At 43.3% G+C, this 17,493-nt stretch overlaps 1 protein-coding gene across 1 annotated transcript; it reads left to right on the forward strand.

Annotated features, from left to right (window-relative positions):
* The first annotated feature begins 5,633 nt into the window (after window positions 1-5,633).
* Window positions 5,634-17,386, forward strand: etfdh (electron transfer flavoprotein dehydrogenase). Its single transcript, XM_088991180.1, has 13 exons — window positions 5,634-5,845; window positions 7,101-7,259; window positions 8,767-8,996; window positions 10,167-10,248; window positions 10,325-10,443; window positions 11,423-11,500; window positions 11,567-11,713; window positions 12,864-13,004; window positions 13,591-13,734; window positions 15,314-15,491; window positions 16,016-16,198; window positions 16,796-17,017; window positions 17,086-17,386. Exons 1-13 carry the CDS (start codon window positions 5,815-5,817, stop codon window positions 17,247-17,249), a joined length of 1,878 nt encoding a protein of 625 aa, XP_088847306.1. The 5' UTR covers window positions 5,634-5,814; the 3' UTR covers window positions 17,250-17,386.
* Window positions 17,387-17,493: the final 107 nt, after the last annotated feature.

Consider the following 17,493-nt stretch of genomic DNA (forward strand, 5'->3'; position numbering starts at 1 on the left):
GATTGGTTGTATTATCCATGATAAACATAACGGGCATTTAAGAAATGTTTTCAACAATGGCGGACCGTCAAGGCCTGCAAGGCCTTCTCTGCTGGCCTAAAAATATCTGAATGGCGGACAATTCCAAAATATCTTTCAGCTTCTTTTCATTAGCTTTTCCCCTGTTGCGCTGCTTCCAGATGTGTGTTTCCGTATTTAAGCCTTTAACCAATCACATTTCAGCCATTTTTTTGGGTCCTGAACGCCTTCGCAATTCGTTCTGAAGGCCCTGGAGCATCAATTGTGTCGATGAAACTGTTGCTTTAACCAATCAGAGTTCGCCGGAAGGTCGCTATAGCAACGTCAAGAGTTTTCGCAAATTAGTCTATTAGCTATCTATCTGGCTATCTAGCTAGCTAGCTGGCTATCTATGTATTAGATAGCTATTAGCTAATTTTCTATCTATTTGAGTTAATCTGGGTTGCGTGAACTGATCCTGTGACTGTAAAGTGACCTTGAGAGTTTTGAAAGGCGCTTACAAATGAAATGTATTATTATGATTATGATTATTATGATTATGATTATATTTTTGTCCACGCCCACTACGTTCAACTTCCATCCAGACAAAGAGTGTCAAGGCAGGTCGCGGTGAACCCCACCTTCATGCGCCCGCCTTTCATCTACGCCTCCGAGGTAGAAAATCCAGAAGGGGGGTTGGTGAGTGGGGGGTTCCACGCCGTCGAGGTTGACTTGGGCGCGGTTTGACTAAGCGGGGGGGGGGCGGCGTAAGAAGGTCATAGGTTACGGCAAGATCTGCCACTGGTCATGAAATATGTATGGGCGCCACACCCAGGCTGAGCGGTAATTGATCACAGGACACCATTAGCTCAGGACGCTAGCCCCGGGAGACACACGCTAACCCACCCCCCACGCTTCTGTAACCTCCCCGGCATTGTTTTTAATGAGGGAGATGAATCAAAGAGACACACCCATAAGCTCCTGTAGAACACGCTGCACTAGTATCATCATAAGAAAAAATGGCGGTGCTATACAGTATTATTCGGGTTACTGTTTAGAGTGTTAATCGTGACGGGGAAGAATCTGTTTAAATATCTTCTGGATTTGGTACGCATGGATCGGTAGCTGCCTCAGGGGAGTGGCTGGAAAAGGTGGTGGGCAGGGTGCGGAGGGTCCAGTCGGATTATCCGCGCCCTTGTTTCGATTCTTGCAGTGTGCAAGTCTTCGATAGTGGCTAGGGCGGTAGAGTCCGTTGAAGTCGGCTAGCTAATAGATATCTAATAGCTCGCGCACTAGATAACTATATAGCTAATAGCTAATTAGCATGGTAATAAGATAATTGAATGTAACTAAATTAATCAAGCACTTGATCAGGGATCAGAATCATCTTTATTGGCCAAGTATCTAGCACTAGTATCCAATTCGGGAACGGCGCTCGACGTCATATTTTCAATTCCCGAATAAATTCTGTGAGTCACAATGAATGAGTTCAAATTGAATGACTCGTGTTTTTTGTTGTTGTATTATTTTATTATTGGACTTCAAGATGGCGGTGTGAGAGTGGCTACCTTTACAGCAGCTCCTATATTTTGTTCTTCTACTCCTTCCTTTTCATAACTTCAATGCTGTGAATGAGGAATTCCGTTTTTCTTATCTTTTTTTTATCATATTTCCTTGAATAGAAGGCACAAAACATATGTTATAATAATAATAATAATAATAATAATAATAATAATAATAATAATAATAATAATAATAATTGGTCTAAGCAGAGAAAAAGTGAAACAAAATTGTATACTGATTTTTACTTGAAAATTAGGGGTGCGTGTTATAATAATACTAATAATAAATAATAATAATAATAATAATAATAATAATAGATTTCATTGATAAGCGCCTTTCAAAACTCTCAAGGTCACTTTACAGTCACTGGATCCGTTTTTCTGTGGGTGAGCAGCGGAAGCCACATGCGCCAGCGTTCACTCAACCCGGAATAACTCAAATCACTAAAAAGCTAGCTAGCTACGAGCCACCCAGCCAGCCAGCTAATAGATCGCCAGCTAATTAGCTAGCTAACAGCCAGCCAGCTAGCTGGATACATAGCTAACTGATAGCCAGCTAGATAGCTAATAGATAGCCAGCGAGATAGCTAATAGATAGCCAGCCAACTAGCTAGCTAATAGATATCTAATAGCTAGCTAGCCGGCTAGTTAGCTAATAGCTAGCCAGCTTTATCACCCACTTTCTCTCCTGACCTCGTCTTATCCAAGTTATTAACGTTTTATTTAAGCTACGCTCTCCGACAAATTTGTGGCCACAAAAGAAGGTTAATAAGTGTTGACCTTTGCGGGTCGCATCAGGCCATCTGAAGACGGGACACGCCGTAACCTCTTTCCTTTTGTCGCGTTTGACCTCCATTCTTCAACAGTCGCGACTGGTGGGCGAGCTCACATCGGGCGACACAAACGGGGGGTGAAAACTGCCAGTAATCAAACAAAAAGAGCACAGGTGATAAAAAGTACTCACGTGTTGTTGTTTCACATGAAAATAGCTTCTTTAGGGGCCTAAAAGAAGCTATTTTTCATAAAACAACCAAACCCTTCACTAAATCGCCATGGTGGGGTGAGGGCCCCTTTGCATCGTTCCTACAACCGACTTCTTAGGCAACGTAGGCTTAGTTATGCAGATGAGGTGATACCAGATCAAATGGGGCAATCAGGGCAGTCATAGACCCCATACTCAGGCAGGACAATAGAAGTAATCAGTCAGGATAATAGCAGTAATCAATGTAGCCGCAGGGAGTCGTCCTAGATTTCATAAATTCCAGTTAATTTGCACTTCAAACCGAACATTTTGCCACTTTAGCATATTTGAACACGCAGTCACAAAATGGTTGATGTATATAAATAGGTAAATGATAGGAGGGCTACTTTTTGCATTTCGTTTGGTCAAAAGTCTAAAAAAAATCATTTGAAATAAAATATTTTTACTCGAGTACAACATGTGAGTACGTCTGTGTAAGCTCTCAGTCGTACAGGAGTGGTCCATCGATGAAAAGGTTTCTTCAGCCGTCATCTGTACTTCTTTGAGGGTGTCGGACGCTTCGCTTCTTATCCAAGAGGCTTCGTCAGCTAAAAAAAAAATTTTGCTGGTAGCTTAACCCCTATATATATCCCTACTGTCCAGATGTGGCGGTGCAGAGGATCACTGTATATAGGGCCAGGGTTGCCAGAACAACTTTAGTTTGCTGACGAAGCTCTTCGGATGAGGAACGAACCGTCCGACACTTTCAAAGTAGTCCAGATGACGGCTGAAGAAACCTTTTCCTCGATGGACCACTTCCTGTCCGACTGAGAGCCTTACACAGACGTATTGAAAGCAGATGTCATGTTGAAATTCAGCAAGAGCAGCTGCGAATGTCATCAAGTGAAACCTCCAAAGCAATCTGGCCAAAAGTCAACTATGTCATGACAACAACAACAAAAAAAATCATGTGTAAATCCCGCCCTCCTCCCCCAAAAAAAAAAAAAAAATCCAGGGTTAATGTCATATCATGTTGGAAATTGTTTTCCTGTATCAGGGAAGTTCCTTGTTTCTTCTACCCTGTTCTCCATCTGTCCCTGGGCACCGTCACACCCACTATTTTGTGTGTGTGTGTGTGTGTGTGTGTGTGTGTGTGTGTGTGTGTGTGTGTGTGTGTGTGTGTGTGTGTGTGTGTGTGTGTGTGTGTGTGTGTGTGTGTGTGTGTGTGTGTGTGTGTGTGTGTGTGTGTGTGTGTGTGAGTGTGTGTGTGTGTGTGTGAAAGTGTGTGTGTGTGTGTGAGAGAGAGTGTGTGAGTGACGTGGAAAAGTGATTGGTGGGAAAATGGTGTTCATCCCTTATCCAGACAAAAAGTGCCAGCAGCTGTAGCGCTCAGAATTCGCAACGGACTTCAACACACACACACACACACACACGCACACACACATACACACAAACACACACACACACACACACACACAATGTGCAGCTGTGTAAAAGTAGTTGCTGACTTCCAGCGCGCCTGGGAAGCCAGATGTCACATGATGGTTCCAAAGTACGACATGAAGCTATTCAACTAATTCCACATAGTTCCTTGGTACCAAAATATCAATAGCTGGCACCAAAAGCATGACAATGAGCTTTTCAACTCACTTCCACATAGCTTGTCTGTAAAAAGATGACACCTGTTTTGTTTTTTCGCCTGGCAGTGAATGTGTTAAGTGCAGTCTGTGTGAAGCTCATGTTTTCAAGGCTTCCAGTGTGAAAAGAAAATTCAGGGAATGAAACTGGAGAGCGAATAAGATTGTGGAGGAATTTTGTTTTGGAGCCAGCCAGTCCAGATGTTTTGTGAGTGCTCTCGCAAACAAACGTGAGCTGTCCTTGCATGACAGGATATAGAAGCAAATTCAAAGATAGTCAAGCCATTCACTCCAAAAAAAAAAATTATCTGGCTATTTATTTATTCGGAGTGGGAGTCGGAGTGGGAGTCGGTTTGAGAGTCGCACTGAGAGTCGGAGTGGGAGTCAGAATGAGAGTCGGATTGAGAGTCGCAATGAGAGTCGGATTGAGAGTCGGATTGAGAGTCGGATTGATAGTCGCAATGAGAGTCGGAGTGAGAGTCGGAGTGGGAGAAGGATGGGGAGTCGGATTGAGAGTCGCAATGAGAGTCGGAGTGGAAGTCGGAGTGAGAGTCGGATTGAGAGTCGCGATATGAGTCGGAGTGGGAGTCGGAATGAGAGTCGGATTGAGAGTCGCAAAGAGAGTCGGATTGAGAGTCGGATTGATAGTCGCAAAGAGAGTCGGAGTGAGAGTCTCAGAGTCGCAGTGAGAGTCGGAGTGAGAGTCGGAAAGAGAGTCGGAGTGAGAGTCGGAGTGAGGGTCTGATTGAGAGTCGGAGTGGGAGTCGGAGTGGGAGTCGGAATGAGAGTCGCAATGAGAGTCGCAATGAGAGTCGGATTGAGAGTTGTGAGAGTGTGCGCATACTTTATCACGCTGAGGGGCATTACAATATACGTATTTTGTGCCTTGGTGTAAGCTCTCAGTCGTACAGTAGTGATCCATCGATGAAAAGGTTTATTCAGCCGTCATCTGTACTTCTTTGAAGCCAAGATGTCAGTGAACAAGTCTTTTGGTGGTAGTTTCGGCCCTATATATATCCCAACTGTCCAGTCGTGGCGGTGCCAGACTCTGGTATGATTGATGATGAGCAGAGGACTACTCCCTGCGCCTACCATGATTACTTCTATTGTCCTGACTGATTATTTCTATTGTCCTGCCTGAATATGGGGTCTAGGACTGGCCTGATTGCCCCATTTTCTCTGGTCCTCATTCCTCATCAGCATAACTCAACCTATGTTTCCCAAGCAATCGAAAAAAATCCGCGGTGGATTACTGTACAATTCACGCGAATGGTGACGTCACTGGACTTGCCTCTGGAGCACGAGTGAGAGAAAAAAAATAATACATTTTATTTCAAGCGCCTTTCAAAGCTCTCAAGGACACTTTACAGTTACAGACACGCATAGATACAATAATAAATAAAAAGAAATTAAACACATCATGTCGCTGTTTCGTCGTGTCCTCAAATTTGCGCGTGCGCAGTAGATTCGACATGTTGTTACCACTCCTCCCCCAATGCCGTGTTATGAAGTTACCATTCCGTAAGGTTGCAGCGTGGCCGTGGCACCTTTAACACAACCTCATCGTCGGTCACCACCAGAAAACAGATTGCTTTTGGGCTTCCCATGTGCACGAAGAGGACACCTTGGAAGTAACTAACCAGCCATTTGTGACGACATGTTCCCAGTTAGCCGATCGTCTTGTCATGGTACGCCTGGCTAGCAGCAACTTGACATGAATTCGTTGCTCATTCACAGATAATTGAATTCATGCCACGATTCAGACGCATAACTTGCTCTCTTCTAATTCAATAATATCTTTGGTTTTGTGTCCTTTTCTGTGAAACTCCGCACAAACGCTGCAGTCCGTGTTAGCATTAGCATCCATTTTAGCAGCAAGCTCAATGTAGGGCAAAGTTCATTGGGAATATAGGTCACGTCACCGTTTTATGACTTTGCTTACATATATATTCACTCACCTATTATTTTAAGCATTTGTCGTCAATAAAATAATACGTCTGTCGTTTTATAAACGGTCCTTTAATCTAAAGTTGGGGTTTTACATTGTTACCTGCTCAGTTATTGAATGCGTTGCTTGTGATTGTGAAACGACACAAGTACCACTAAATTGCATATGTACAAGTCTTAAAGGACAACCGACACCATTTTTTTGTGTCCTAACTGACATCATAAAAACGTTTTATAGCATCTGAAATACCCAAAACATGCAGGCTGATATTTTTAGTCAAATGCAAAACAATAAAAATGACTTAAAGTGTCACAAAACTGCTACCAAATGACCTCGAAAACTGGACAGATTGGGAAAGTCCCGCCCCCTTGTTCGTGACGTCACGCCAGAATACTCCTTCACAAACTGCCTTGCTCTAGAATCAAAACAATGGCTTCAGAGAATTCAGATTGGGAGAAGATGCTTTCTTGTTACTCATCCAGTTATGAATATGATTCAAATAGTTCTGAAGAGGAAAGCATAAATGTTTGTAATCGATTAAAGAAGTCCTTCCGTATCAATTCGAGCCGTCTGGACTCCAATGTAGCGGCCAGAAAATGCACAAGAGGGCGCACAAGCTCCGTTGGAAATGGGCTGATTTGTCCGCTGGGAATTTGTGCAAACTTACACCTTCTTTAAGCGTGTTACCGCATATGACTGTGACACACAACGATTCACCATTGCGTTATTGATGTAGTTTTCCTTCTAATTTTGCCATCAACATGGTGTTTTCAGACAACAAAAGTACCCAAAATGCATTGCGTGTCACTTTCTCGGTCAGGGGCGTTCCTTCAGTGACGTAACGTGAGGACTCGTCACCAACTCAAAAAAAAAAAAAAAAACTATCTGCGGTGGAATCTTTGTCAAATAGGCTCAGTAGAAGTGATTTTACAAATTATGGACGCAACTTGTGCGGAGGTGTCGGTTGTCCTTTAACTGTTGTCCTCCTCATGCAGCCTCCAGGTGCATCAGGGCTTTGAAGGTCACACAAGTTGACCACACATCACCTCAGCTCTATACGACGATACACAGACGCAGTTGTTCTTCGCTGTCCACGCCTCGCATCACAACTCACTACACGGTACATCCCCGGGACAAAGATCCAAGATGGGAAGGTCAGTTACCGTGTTTGGTGGATCCTTAGCGAGTGTGAGGTGAAGGGGGTGTTCCAACTGTGTCGGCGTATAAAAAGGGGGTTGAGGTCAATTTTCCATCCATTATCAGTTGAAGTGCTTCCTTTTAACCAGCCCATTTTTATACATCATGGTAATTATTTGTGTGAGAGAGACAGAGAGAGAAAGACAGAGAGCTGGAGAAAGTGTGTTTCAGGCGAAAAGTTCATATGCTGAACATTTATTTCCCATAAGAAACCATTAAAAATGAAAATAATCCGTTACCAGGTCCCCATAAAATATAATTTTCTACTAAATAAACCTTAAAATTACACAAAATATACCTTATTTTATGTATAATAAATGTGCTATTGTATTGTAATTAAAGAAATAAACTGTATAATAAAATATATCGCCTTGAAAATCCTCATCAAGGCCCTATTTGAAGCCCCAACTCGCGTTTGAGAACCTGAACTCAACTCAAAAATTTCGACTTTTCTTTGAAAGCCTTCTTTAAAAAAATAATGCAAATGGCCTTTCTTTCCAAAAAGGTGGTTTTGAGTACTGTAGTTCTGTATTTTTCTTCATACAGACTTTTATGTACAGTGATACCTCAGTTTACGAACTTAATTGGTTCCCAGAAAGTGTGTGTAAGGCAAAAAGTTCGTCTGCCAAACATTTATTTCCCATTAGAAACCATTAAAAAGGAGAATAATCCATTCTCGGGTCGTCATAAAACATAATTTTCTACTCAATAATCCATAAAACTACACAAAATACATTATATTATGTATAATAAATGTGCTTTTGTATTGTATTGTAATTAAAGAAATAAACATTACTGTATAATAAAGTCGTTTGATTTACCTTTGTGATAGTAGTTGTCAATGGATGACAAACTTCCAGGTTGGCTCTTGATGATATCCGAGTGAAGTTGCCGTGCTTTCTTGGCGATAATACCCTCACTCACACTGTCCCCTGCTCGCTGCTTTTCGTTAATCCAAATCAACCGAAGTTTTTCAACCTCTTCTATTGCCTGAGACCGTTGCTTAGATCACACAGAAACACCCTTAGCCACACTTAGCAATGGTCGACTTAGCATACTGGCACCGGGATGCTAAATCATACAAACGCACACCTCGTTCGTGTTTTTCGTAGCTCTCCTTCTTCTTCTCGACCATAATTTTCTTTTGTGTCCTCTTCGGCTTAACACTAGCCTGTGTTGGGGTCTTTTTAGTCCCATAATAGCAAAAGTACTCCACTCGATAACAAACCCTGTCTGCACTCAAAGAAAGGGGGTGACGAAAACTAGTCCGCCAGCCACCGTGGCGCTGTGTGGTTTGGTTCGTATGCCGAAAAGTAGTTTGTATGCCAAGATTATATTCTCTCGAATTTAATGTTTGTAAGGTGAAAAGTTTGTAAACTAAAGCGTTTCCAAGCCGAGGTGTCCTTGCATTCCAAGTCTCCGCTGTATTGTACTGTGCCAGTGACGCACGCGGTTCATCCTCAGGCGTGGAAATGGAAAGGTTCGCCGATGAGGCGGACGTGGTGATCGTGGGCGGCGGTCCCGCCGGTCTGTCGGCGGCCATTCGCCTCAAGCAGCTGGCCAAAGTTCAGGACAAGGAACTGCGCGTATGCCTGGTGGAAAAGGCGTCTCAAATGGGGGCGCACACGCTATCGGGGGCCTGCCTGGAGCCCAGCGCACTCCATGAACTCTTCCCCGACTGGAAGGAACGGGGGGTGAGCATCCGACGCTGACTTGATTAAAAACATGACATTGAAAGACCCGCACCCTGGACTGAAACCCGACTTTCAGACTTTAAACTCGGTTTCTAACCCTTGCTAGAAATCCTTTCTTGAAACCCGAGTTTCAACCTGCACTCCTCTATAGAAACCGTAGTCCTACACCATAGATTAAGACCTTTGAAAACCAAACCCCTACTTGAAACCCTAACTGCAGTTTGACGTTCTGGCTAGAAACCCTACAAAGGATCTGAACCCTAGTTCGAACCCCCTCCCCCTGGTTTGAAGTCCGACTTTGATACCAAAACCCTGGCAAGAAAGGCCGGTTTGATTTGCTGTCTTTGTGATCCTGCTTGAGCAGAACATGGCATTGAAAGACCCGCACCCTGGACTGAAACCCGACTTTGAGACTTGAAGCTCAGTTTCTAACCCTTGATCGATATCCTCGCTTGAAACCCGACTATCAACCTGTAATCCTTCATAGAAACCATAGTCCTTGACCATAGATCAAGACCTTAGTTTGAAAACCCAATCCCTACTTGAAACCCTAACTGCAGTTTGACGTACTGGCTAGAAACCCTAATAAGGAACCTGACCTGAACCCTGGTCCTAAACACCAACGCCTGGTTTGAAGTCCGACTTTGACTTTCATCACTTTGCTGCTGTGAAATGTAAATTTCTCCACTGTGAGACTAATAAAGGCATATCCAATCCAATCCAATCCCAAAACCCTGTCAAGAAAGGCCGATTTGGGTGTGTGACACCCTTGCATGAAACCCCTACCCTCGTTTCAACCACCACCTTAAAACCCTAGTTTGTTACGCTGCTTTAAAACCCTACTTGGATTCTACGACTGTCTAACTCATTCCCTGCCAGATAATGTGCAAAAAACTCCAGTGCCAGGGTTTTTGTCATTGTCACTCAAATTCCCACATAAAATTGAGTTTTAGGACTACATGAACATTCAATGCAGCGTAAGAAACCTTAGACTCCGTTCTTGTATCAGAAAAAAATGTATTTTGGACATGTGCCCTCATTTCAAGCTCATATAACTCCAGACCCATATTACTTAGGAATTAACTCTTTTTTTTCTGATGAAAGAAGACCGCCTGTTCTTGCTAATGATCATCATCTGAAGATAAACGTCAGCTGTGTCTCTTGCATCAGGCTCCTCTCAACACACCAGTCACGGAGGATATCTTCAGCATTTTGACCGAGAAGCACAGAATACCCGTTCCCATGTTGCCAGGTACACGACCAAATGTCGTGAAATGAAGTTTTTAAAGTCAAAGAGTAATCTGGATCGGTGTTGGTATGTGAAACAGGTCTGCCCATGAGGAATCACGGCAACTACATCGTCCGTTTGGGTAACTTTGTCCGTTGGCTGGCCGAGCAGGCCGAGGAACTCGGAGTGGAGTTGTATCCCGGTTACGCCGCCTCTGAGGTCACTATGATATTTATTACTTTTCCTATTTTAAACTTGGATTTAAAGGACAACCGACACCATTTTTTTTTTGTTTCCTAACTGACATCAGAAAAATGTTTTATAGCATCTAAAATAGCCAAAACACACAGGCTGATATGTTTTAGTCAAATGCAAAACAGCAATAAAAATGACTTCAAGTGTCCCAAAACTGCCACAAAATGAAACTGGGCAGATTCAGAAAGTCCCGCCCCCTTATTTCGGGACGTCACGTCAGGATACTCCTTCCAAACTGCTTCGCTCCAGAATCAAAACAATGGCTTGAGAGAGTTCAGATTGGGAGAAGATGCTTTCTTGTTACTCATCCAGTTATGAATAGGATTAAAATAGTTCTGAAGAGGAAAGCATACATGTTTGCCATCGATTAAAGAAGTCCTTCCGTGTCAATTCGAGCCGTCTGGACTCCAATGTAGCGCCCAGAAAATGCACAAGATGGCGCCCAAGCTCCGTTGAAAATGAGCTGATCGTTTGCCGAAAACTACAGTTCATATGCCAAGATTATATTCTCGCAAATTTAATGTTCATAAAGCGAAAAGTTCGGAAACTAAAGCGTTCGTAAGATGAGGTATCACTGTACATGGTGTATGTTCAAACTTGTTCCATATACAGGTAACATTCGACTTCGGACCAGCTTGACTTACGACCATCCGTACTTATGACCACGACCTCCACTTTTAAAATTTTAATTTTACGCCTGGCACCGCAACATGCTAGCAGGCTGGCAACGTGTACGACAATTTTGGCCAGCCAGCATCTCACTCTCTCACAGCAATCGACTGTGTGATGGCTTAGTTTAGTTTGCGAGTCATTTAGCCTCCAAGTTGCTATTCAACATTTTGAATGGATTTCGACTTACGACCGTTTGGTCGGAACGGAACTCGGTCGTAAGTCGAATGTTACCTGTATTTATATTTTAACGTTTGTCTCTTGTGCCGGGCAGGTTTTGTTCCACGAAGACGGAAGCGTCAAAGGAATCGCCACCAATGACGTTGGCATCGCCAAAGATGGCTCACCAAAGGTAGCGTCGAAGCACATTTTTAGCGGCTAGGCTAACGCAATTGTGCTGAGTAACACGTCTGTTTAGGATGTTTTTGAGCGGGGGATGGAGCTCCACGCAAAGGTAACCTTGTTCGGAGAAGGATGTCATGGCCATCTGGCCAAGCAGCTCTACAAACGCTTCAACCTGCGTGAGAACTGCCAGCCTCAGACATACGCCATCGGCTTGAAGGAGGTAACGGACACTTGAGAAATTGAGTCAAATTTCATAAAATCGTGACAATGGACGTGACTGACTCATTCAGCAGTTTAATAATAATAATAATATTTAATTTAATAATAATACATTTTATTTCTCAGCGCCTTTCAAAACTCTCAAGATCACTTTAGAGTCACTGGATCCATTTTTCTGCAGGTGAGCAGCGGCAGCCAAATGCACCAGCGTTCACTCAACCCGGAAGTACAGTAAAGTCTCGTTATATCGATATTCTCGGGAGTCTGAAAAATATCGATATAACCGGGACTATCGATATATCCGACCCTGCGCGCATGTAATTTTCTCCTTGCGTTCATAGAAATAGGACTCCCGAGAATATCAATATAACGAGACTTTACTGTATTTGAGTTACAGTAAAGTCTCGTTATATCGATATCGGTTATATCGATAGTACCGCTTATTACGATACGGAAAAAATATCGATATAACCGGACTATCGATATATCCGATCGTGCGGCATGTAAATTTAGTATCGTAATAAGTAGTATTATCGATATAACCGATATCGATATAACGAGACTTTACTGTAGATAGAAAGCTAGCTAGCTAGCTAATATATAGCTATTAGATAGCTAACTAGATAGCTAACATGTTTCCTGACTCAAATAGCTATCTATCTATCTATCTATCTATCTATCTATCTATCTATCTATCTATCTATCTATCTATCTATCTATCTATCTATCTATCTATCTATCTATCTATCTATCTGTCTAGCTGTCTAGCTAGCTATCTATCTGGCTAGCTAGCTAGCTATCTATTGGCTAGCTGGCCATCTATTAGCTGGGCAGCCATCTATTAGCTCGCTAGGTAGTTAGCTGGCTCTCTATTAGCTATCTCTTAGCCAGCCAGCTAGCATGCTAACAGATAGCTATCTATTAGCTATCTGGTTTCTAGCTAGCTAGTTTTCTATCTATTTGAGTTACTTCTGGTTTGAGTGAACGCTGGGCCATGTGGTTGCCGCCGCTCACCCACAGAAAAACTGATCCTGTGACTGTAAAGTGACCTTGGGAGTTTTGAAAGGCGCTTACAAATGATATGTATTATTATTCTGCCATCTAGTCCTCCTATGGACAACGATGATGATGATGGCTATGGTTTATTTTAGGTGTGGACAATTGAAGAGAAGAAATGGCGCCCGGGGCGAGTGGAGCATTCGGTGGGGTGGCCCCTCAACAGGAATACCTACGGGGGTTCCTTCCTGTATCATCTCAACGAAGGGGAGCCTATGGTGGCTCTGGGATTCGTGGTGAGTTGCAATGGATGTCGACCGGAGAGCGCCATTCCCCAATTGGTTCGGGTTTTGGGGTTTCTATCTATTAGCTATCTAGCTAGCTATCGTTTAGCTATCTAGCTGGCTAGGTAGCTATCTATTAGCGATTGTATCCTGTGACTGTAACGTGACCTTGAGAGTTTTGAAAGGTGCTTATGAATTAAATTTATTATTATTATTATTATTATTATTATTATTATTATTATTATTATTATTATTATTATTATTATTATAAGCTAATCTAATGGAATTCCTTCATGTAAATGGTACCTCTCAGGAACAACTATGAACCAATGTGCAAAGTATCAAGCAGACAGCACCTGTCTGAGGGGAGTCGCTGGAAAAGGTGGTGGGCAGGGTGTGGAGGGTCCACTAGGATTTTCCATGCCCTTCTCTTAGTTTTTGCAGTGTGCAAGTCCTCGAGAGTGGCTAGGGTGGTGCAAATTAATTTTTCCGACACCGAAAATGATAGTTTTATCCACCTAGGGTGGGAAAATACACACTTATCTGGCTTTGTAAGGCCTTTTTTTTCTGCGTAAATGGTAATGATGGTTGTTCACAGGTGGGCTTGGACTATTCTAACCCTTACTTGAACCCCTTCCGGGAGTTCCAGCGGTGGAAGCATCACCCCTTTGTCGCCCCCACGCTGGAGGGAGGCAACAGAATCGGGTACGGAGCTCGCGCCCTGAACGAGGGGGGCTTTCAGGTAAACTTTGAACCATGAAAGAAACACATTGTTCAATAAGACTTGGTATGTACACTAATTATTTATATATGACTGTAAAGTGTCCTGGAGAGTTTTGAAAGGCGCTTACGAACGCTTTAGCTCACGAACGTTTCGCCTCACGAACTATAAATTCACGAGCGTATAGTCTCGGCTGACGAACTAGTATTCGGCAGATGAACACCAAACCACACGGTCGAACAGCGTCATGGTGGCTGGCGGACTAGTTTTCATCACCCCCTTTCTTTGAGTGCAGACATGGTTTGTTACCGAGTGGAGTACTTTTGCTATTATGGGACCGAAAAAGACCCCACCACATGCTCGTGTTAAACCGAAGAAGACACTAAAGAAAATTACGGTTGAGCAGAATAAGGAGATCATCAAAAAACACGAACGAGGTGTGCGTTTGTGTGACTTAGCGTCCAAGTGCAAGGACGCTAAGTCGACCATTGCTACGTGTGGCTAAGTGTGTTTTTGTGTTGTCTAAGCAACAGTCTCAGGTAATAGAAAAGGTTGAAAAACTTCTGTTGATTTAGATTAACGAAAAGCAGATAGCAGGGGACAGTGTGAGTGAGGGTAGTATTATCGCCGTGAAAGCACGGCAACTTCACTCGGATATCATCAAGAGGCAACTACATCAACGACCATCAAAAAGGTCAATAAAACGACTTTATTATACTGTACAGTTTATTTCTTTCATTACAATACAATAGCATGTTTATTATACGTAAAATAATGTATATTTTGTGTAGTTTTAAGGCTTATTTAAGAGCAAAATGTTTTATGGGGACCTGGAAACAGATTATTCTCATTTTTAATGGTTTCCTATGGGAAATTAATGTTTGGAAGACACACTTTTCGCCTTACACGTACTTTTTGGGAACCAATTAAGTTTGTAAGCTGAGGTATCACTGTACAGGAGCTGCTGTGAAGGCAGCCACTCTCGCGGCGCCATCTTGAAGTCAAAACAACAACAACAACAAAACTAAATAACAAATATGACAACACAAATCCTGTATTTTATTTTTCTACTTCTTTCTTTCCTTTCATCTTCCTCTTATCACTTTGCTGCTCTGAAATGTCAACGTCTCACTGCAAGACTAATAAAGGTAAATCCAATCCATAGAGACAGTCATTCAATGTTAAGCACTTTCTGCACCCTCTTTGTTGCGTGAAGCAGTTCTAGATGGAAAAGGAGAGAATCAAAGCATCATTTTCACCAATGAATCAGGGACGTCATGGTGAAATGTGCACGTCTGCTATAAGCTAAATGTTGAAAGCAAACGAAGATGTAGCATCCATTGATGAAAAAAGATTGTCTCACATCTCGTTTCCCACGTAAATCCGCTTCGATTCCAAGCCGCGGGCTCCTCAAAATGTAGTGAATGCTGCGTTTTCGTCAAGGTTTGTTCAAGGTCGCAAACATTCGGCAACAGTTGAGTTTTTTTGTGATTGTAAAAAATTCTTTGGAGGACTGAACTTTGAGACCCATCGTCTAAAAAGGACCTTCGGAAATGACAAAATGGCCGCTTGAACCCGCCTCTTCTTTTTTCCATCTTAGTCCCTCCCCAAACTGACGTTCCCGGGCGGCCTCCTGATTGGCTGCAGCCCGGGTTTCATGAACGTGCCCAAGATCAAAGGGACGCACACGGCCATGAAGAGCGGCATGTTGGCAGCCGAGGCTGTTTTCCCACGAGTGATCGCGGCGGCGGCGCAGGACAGCCAGGCGGAGACGGCGGGTATGAAATCCAGTACAGTAATCGATTAATCCATTGCAAACATTTATGCTTTCCTCTTCAGAACCATCAATTTGCATCGTTCGTACAACCGACTGCTTAGGCAACATAGGCTTAGTTATGCTGATGAGGTGATAGGATTGGATTTGCTTTTATTAGTCTCGCAGTGGACAAATTTAAATTTCACAGCAGCAAAGTGACGATACCAGATTAAATGGGGCAATCAGGCCAGTCGTAGACCCCATAGTCAGGATAATAGAAGTAATCAGTTTAGCCGCAGGGAGCAGTCCTCTGCTCCCACCAAACTGAGAGCAGGGACCAATCATAGCAGAGTCTGGCACCGCCGCGTCTGGACAGTAGGGATATACATATAGGGCTAAAACGTCCAGCAAAAGATTTTCGTTCGCTGACGAAGTCTCTTGGATAAGAAGCGAAACGTCCGACACCTTCAAGGTGCACAGATGACGGCTGAAGAAACCTCATCGATATTTGAACCGTTGAAAAGGTTGACATTTGGTCCCCGGTAGGTCTGCACGTTCCCGAATACGCCGAGGCCTTGAAGGCGTCGTGGGTGTGGAAGGAACTCCGCGCCGTTCGCAACATCCGACCGTCTTTCCACAACTATTTTGGTCTGTACGGCGGTATGATCTACACCGGGCTCTTCTACTGGATACTAAGGGGCAAAGAGCCATGGACGCTCAAACATTGCGGTGAGTCACTGATAGAGATTAGACAGAATAAGAAGTGATCATATTTCAAAGTTTCATGCTTGTTATATGCTTAGTCAACATGTGACTCGAATACACAATTGAAGCACAGACAACCTGGGGTCAATCTGAGGTCAACAGACAGAGCAAGTTAAACTGTCATCTTCATCTAGGAGATCTGGCCTTGCACAGAATTTAGGCCTTCGGAAACTCCTTTATCACCGAAGCAATTTATGACTTGAAACTCCTTCACAGGAAGAGCTCATTCGCCAGGTTACAATTTAATCAGTTCATGGAAAAGACAATGTTTTATTGCTTACAGCTCTTCGTGCTGAGAACTCAAGAGGTTCTGTATTCTAATCAAGAAAACTATGTTTTACTAATATATCACTTTAATTTGCATATACTCTCAATAAATAGCTTGGCAGAGGGCTGCAGAATTCAGGCATCTGTCATGAAGAGCTGTGTCTCCCGCCGGCAGTAAAGACAATCTTTCTGGGTCCGAGCCTTCGTCCACAGTGTCCGATCGAACGTCTCGGGCAGTCACTATTTGCAGAAATCTCGTACAGGCTGGTCTTATCTGGTTTTGCTACGCGTCAGGTCGAGACGCCGACCAACTGAAGCCGGCCAAGGACTGCGCGCCAATCGAGTACCCCAAACCCGATGGCAAGATTAGCTTTGACCTGCTATCTTCCGTGGCGCTTAGCGGCACCAACCACGAAGGAGACCAGCCGGCGCACCTCACCCTCATGGATGACAGCGTACCCGTCAACAAGAACCTGGCCATCTACGACGGACCCGAACAGCGCTTCTGCCCGGCCGGTGAATAGGAATGTCATAAATTCGTTTGAATTTCATAATCACAATCCCACACTTCCACTTTTTTTTAGGTGTGTACGAGTACGTTCCCTTGGAAACGGGTGACGGAATGCGGCTGCAGATCAACGCTCAGAACTGCGTCCACTGCAAGACGTGCGACATCAAAGACCCCAGCCAGAATATCAACTGGGTGGTCCCGGAAGGAGGAGGCGGACCCGCCTACAATGGAATGTAAATCAAGCATTCTTTGGCCACAATTCACAAAATCTTTGGCCACAATTTCAGGAACGTTCTGGAGACTTGAATGACTTGAATGGGAAGAATGTGCCTACCCTTGCTGTTATACAGTCGAGTGTGAATATGCTTTATTATATATATATATATATATATATATATATATATATATATATATATATATATATATATATATATATATATATATATATATATCGTATTTTCTGGTGTATAAGGCGCACCGG

Source organism: Hippocampus bargibanti, linkage group LG02 (assembly GCF_051943395.1).
Source record: "Hippocampus bargibanti isolate YZ-2025 linkage group LG02, ASM5194339v1, whole genome shotgun sequence".
NCBI lineage: Eukaryota > Metazoa > Chordata > Actinopteri > Syngnathiformes > Syngnathidae > Hippocampus > Hippocampus bargibanti.